Source organism: Pteropus vampyrus, unplaced genomic scaffold (genome assembly GCF_000151845.1).
Source record: "Pteropus vampyrus isolate Shadow unplaced genomic scaffold, Pvam_2.0 Scaffold20, whole genome shotgun sequence".
Taxonomy (NCBI): domain Eukaryota; kingdom Metazoa; phylum Chordata; class Mammalia; order Chiroptera; family Pteropodidae; genus Pteropus; species Pteropus vampyrus.
The window spans coordinates 207,540-211,785 of NW_011888801.1; the positions used below are offsets into that span (position 1 = coordinate 207,540).

The following is a 4,246-nucleotide window of genomic DNA, read 5'->3' on the forward strand; positions in this document are numbered from 1 at the left end:
GTTTCCTCATCATGACAGTTGCCTACATGATCTCTAAGCACATGTCCAGCTGTGGTTCAGGGTATATAAAGCTAGCAAGTGATGCCATTCCTCTAAGGCAAACGATTACCTACATGATCACATATTTGGGGCAAATAATGTGAAATGCGCCCAGAAGTGGAATCATCGAGAAGCCAATGTAGCTTTAGCTTCAGGATCCCTCATCCTAAGTCCTCCAAGCGTCCCTAGTATGTTACATTTGTATTTTTAATACTCTTTCCTAAAGAAGGCCTCCAAAAGTGCGTAAGCTTCAGGACCCACATAATCTGGATCCGCCTTGGAGCCTGCCAAGTAAAGGAGTTACAGTGTTGGCTTCGCTGACAGCGTACAGGAAGTGGGTGAACGGGGAAAGTTCTGGAACTAGGGAGGTAGCCTGACGGGCCACTCCGACTCTCAAAGAGAGCCTGGAGTGAGGGGCAGAACCCAGGAGGGCCAGAGGCCCTGGTGAGGGGCCACACTCACTCTCCCTCCAGAAGCAGAAGCACCACTCAGCGGTGGAGACACGGCCGTCCTTGTAGGTGTCACAGGAGTTGAAGAAAGGGCGGATGCAGACCTCGTACTTGTCCAGATTGATGGCGGCCAGCTCTGTCTGGTCCAGGAAGAGATCGGCACTGGTGTCCAGCTTGGAGAACATCCAGCCAATAGAGTCTTTGCAGCTGGCCCCCAGGCTCTTGTCCAGGCCTGGGGAAAAAGCCAAAGTTTCGACATGCTCAAGGTAAAGTACTCCATCCATCTGTCATCCATGTCTCCACCTCTCCATCATCCTCAGCTCTCTGTTCAGGGTCAGGGCAGCTCGGAATCTAAGCATGGGGGTGAGAAACTTAAGAATGGCCAAAGGTCCATCCCTCTGCCTCTACCTAGGACTGCACCTAAACCATTCAAAACCCTGTTTGAAAGACCTTCAGGAAAAATAAAGCCTTATCTTCCTTTGGCTACCAATTTCAGGGTTTAAGAAGTTCTTCCTACTACCCAGCCCAAATCCCTCCTCTCTGGTTGAAGCCTGCTGCCCCTTGTTCTAGGGTTTAGGCTCTTTTAAAGGCTCAGAGTCTGGTAGGAGGGAGCACAAGGTTGGCTGGCCCCAGTGCACACCTGTCTTCCCATCTCCCACCCTCCTCCCAGCAGAGCAACTGGCTCTGGTACCACTGGCTGGGCTGGCTCCACCGCTGGTTGAGCCGTTCTGCTTGGAGTTCTCATGGAGGAGTTGGAACCAGTCCCGCAGCCGATCCCCCAGGTCAGCCAGGTCCTGACCTGTGCAGGTCTCTGCAGAACAGGGGGTAGAAAGTGAAAGTGGGTAAAGCAGCAAGCATGACCTCAGCTTAGGATGCTGCCCTACAGGCCAAGAGGCCAGGCAGTGGACAGGGATGCTATAGGGAAGGGAGTCAGAAATCTCCCACTCTGTCCCCTCTTCTTCCTCCCCGTCACTCACTAGCACTAAAAACAAGCACAGGCTCCCTGTGGCTGAGGCCAAAGCCCTCTGCTGTGTTAACCAGGCCCCCGCAACCCCACAGGTCCCTCAGGCCTATCCTTGTTTGCACTCCTTCTCCCTTGCCACTCTGAGAACCTCTCTTACCATCCCGGAGCCCTGGCAGTGAGACCCCCGCCCCCATCCCCCCACCCCTCACCTGGCTGTAGTCCTGCGTTCCTCATTACCTGGTTTGCCATCGGTGGTGGAGGTGACAGTCTGTTCTGTGGGGCAGGGGCAGGGGCCCTCACATTTCACCATCAGCTGCTTGCTGCTCAGGCACGCCTGCTGCTCCAGCTTACACTGCATGAGAAGAAAGGTCACGCTGGGTGATGGGGACCTTGTACCTGGGGCACCTACCATGGCAGCCACACCTGCCTTCTCCACTGGATACAGGAGGACAGCGCCCATGAACCGCCTGGAGGGGCCCACCTGGTTCCTCCGGAGGCTGCAAGTACAGAGTGTAAGGGGCGGCAGGCCCAGGAAGAGGGTCCTAGCAATCGAAGGCTCCCATGAACTGTACTCTGTGCCAGCCTGCCCTTTCTGCACATTTTTCTTTCCTGGGATACCTGTCTCCCCACTCCCTCACCCCCAGACCCACCTCCCATGTTTGGCTGTTGCCCACCTCCCTCCTTGTCCTCATGGCCTCTCTTCCTGCTCACCACAGTCCCTTGGTCCCTGGGTAACTGACTGCTGGCCCCCTCCTTCGATGGCCTTCCCATCATGCTCGGCTCTCTTGATAACAAACAGCTACCTGCTACTGTACATCTGCTAATTTCCAGGCCTTTACTAAAAACACTCGGTTGCAGTTGTTAGCTAAAGCCAGCTGCTGAGAAGGGCTCATCCATTCCTTGCCCTTAAAGCATTTTCCCTTGGTGGCATCTGGTTTCTCCCTGTGGGGTGACCGCTAATGAGAAGCGGGTTGTAGCATTTTACAGCATTATCTCGCTTGGTCCCCTTCAGCTCTGTGAGGGAGGAATTGTGTTTCTTGTGCTCAGCAGAGAACATGGAGCTCAAATAGGGACTCGCCCAAGGCCACAGGGTTGGGATGGAAGCCAGACCTCTCAATGCCCTCTACCTCTCCACAGGGCAGTGCCATGACCCTCAGACCACAGCTTCCTGCCCAAACCTCACTGTGCCCTTGGGCGTGTGACACAGCAGTCTTCTCCTTATCAGGCCGCCTGTCTCCTTTGTATCCCTCCTGCCTCCTCACTGCAGCTCCCCGCTCAGCCTCCTGCTTATACTCTTTCCCCTCCCTTTCTTCTCTTCTTCATCTCCTCCCCAAGTTTAATCACAGCCAAGGAGGGGGGGAGACTTTCCTTAAATCTGCATTTCACCCCCAAAGGGTTCTTAAGCCCTAGAACCCAACCCAAGCTAACAGTCAGTGCCCTCCAAACACCAAGCAATTCCCAACTCCTCGTTGCTAGCAGAAGCATTGACAATTAGCACTTGCACTTCCACGGTACTCCAAAGTGTGTAAGATGCTTTCACAAACATCGTCTCATTTAATCCTCACAAAAATCTCATAAGGTAGGAATCTGTTCCCTCAACCACTGTTCCTTCTCACGTCATCTCACGGAAGGGCATTTATTCCTGCCCGAGAACATTCCCTCCTCCGAGAGCCTCAGAAGCTACAGCCCTAACTATTTTATGAAGTCATTGCATATCAGAGCTGGTGAATACCAGCCCCTCCATGTGGAATCTGCCTGTGGAAAGCTCTGTCCTTCACCCTCATCCACTGGAGGACAGAGCTACCTCCTTCCATAGCCCCCAGTACTTTCTTCATTCATTCTGACTTGTAGTTACCTGACTACATTCATTTTCCAAGCCCCACCCCCTATCTGTACCTGCCCAAGGTCAGGGGCAAGGGTCTGGCTCAGACTTTCAGGTGGCCTGAGCCCAGGGCTCAGGAATCTCTACTGTGATCGGCCACACTGAATGTACTGACTGAGCCCTTGTGACCCCACATCAGCACTGGGAGTCCCTGAGGGCACCTCCGTGCCCACACTGCGTAGTCCTCTCAGCTCCCTGTGGCCTCGAGGTGCACCCTACCCCCACCCCACCTGGGGCCAGGGTTCCTCACCGTGGAGCTGTAAGTATGGCCATCAGAGCCACAGACCGAGGCCAGCTGGGCCATGTGACAGGGCTTGCAGATGGTGTCCCTGTTTCCATGGAGTTTCAGGGCAGGCTGCTTGATCCTACAGGAGAGGGATGGAGAAGAGACAGGGACAGAGACGAAAATGAGAGAGGGCCAAGGAGAGGGAAGGTTCGGGAGACAAATTCTAACAAGCTGGACCCGGCAATCTATAGCAGATGCAGCCACCTCCCTGCCCCCCGCCACCTTCCCCCATCATCCACAGCCAGACCTTCCTCTCAGAAGGGTGGAACCAACTGGGCAGGGTACAGACTGCCAGCTCTCCCTTTTCCAGGGGTCACTGAGTCTAGCAGGGCCTTCAGGCAGCAACTCCAGGTCTGACTGTATGATGTAAAAAGGAGTTGCACTTCGCTTAAAGGGGCCAGACCAAATCAGAGGTTACGAAGTGATAGCCTGTGGGCCACATCTGGCCTGTAGACTCATTTTGTTTAGCCACCAAGGGTTTTTGTTTTTAATTGAGTTATTCACCAACATTTACAAAATGGAAGAGTTCACATAAAAACCGGGATTCCGGGCCTTTCTTTGTAAAATGGAAGATGCCCCTTTCCACAGGGCCTGGGCTCACCAGAGTGGTCTGTCACTGAGCTCTC

General features: G+C 54.0%; 1 protein-coding gene across 1 annotated transcript in view; it reads right to left on the minus strand.

Annotated features, from left to right (window-relative positions):
• SPOCK2 (SPARC/osteonectin, cwcv and kazal like domains proteoglycan 2) overlaps positions 1–4,246 on the minus strand; it is a 31,294-nt gene that overhangs the window by 3,786 nt on the left and 23,262 nt on the right. Inside the window, 4 exon segments of the mRNA XM_011355194.2 lie at positions 502–720; positions 1,180–1,299; positions 1,690–1,804; positions 3,585–3,699. Of these exon segments, the coding sequence (XP_011353496.2) occupies positions 502–720; positions 1,180–1,299; positions 1,690–1,804; positions 3,585–3,699 (569 nt within the window).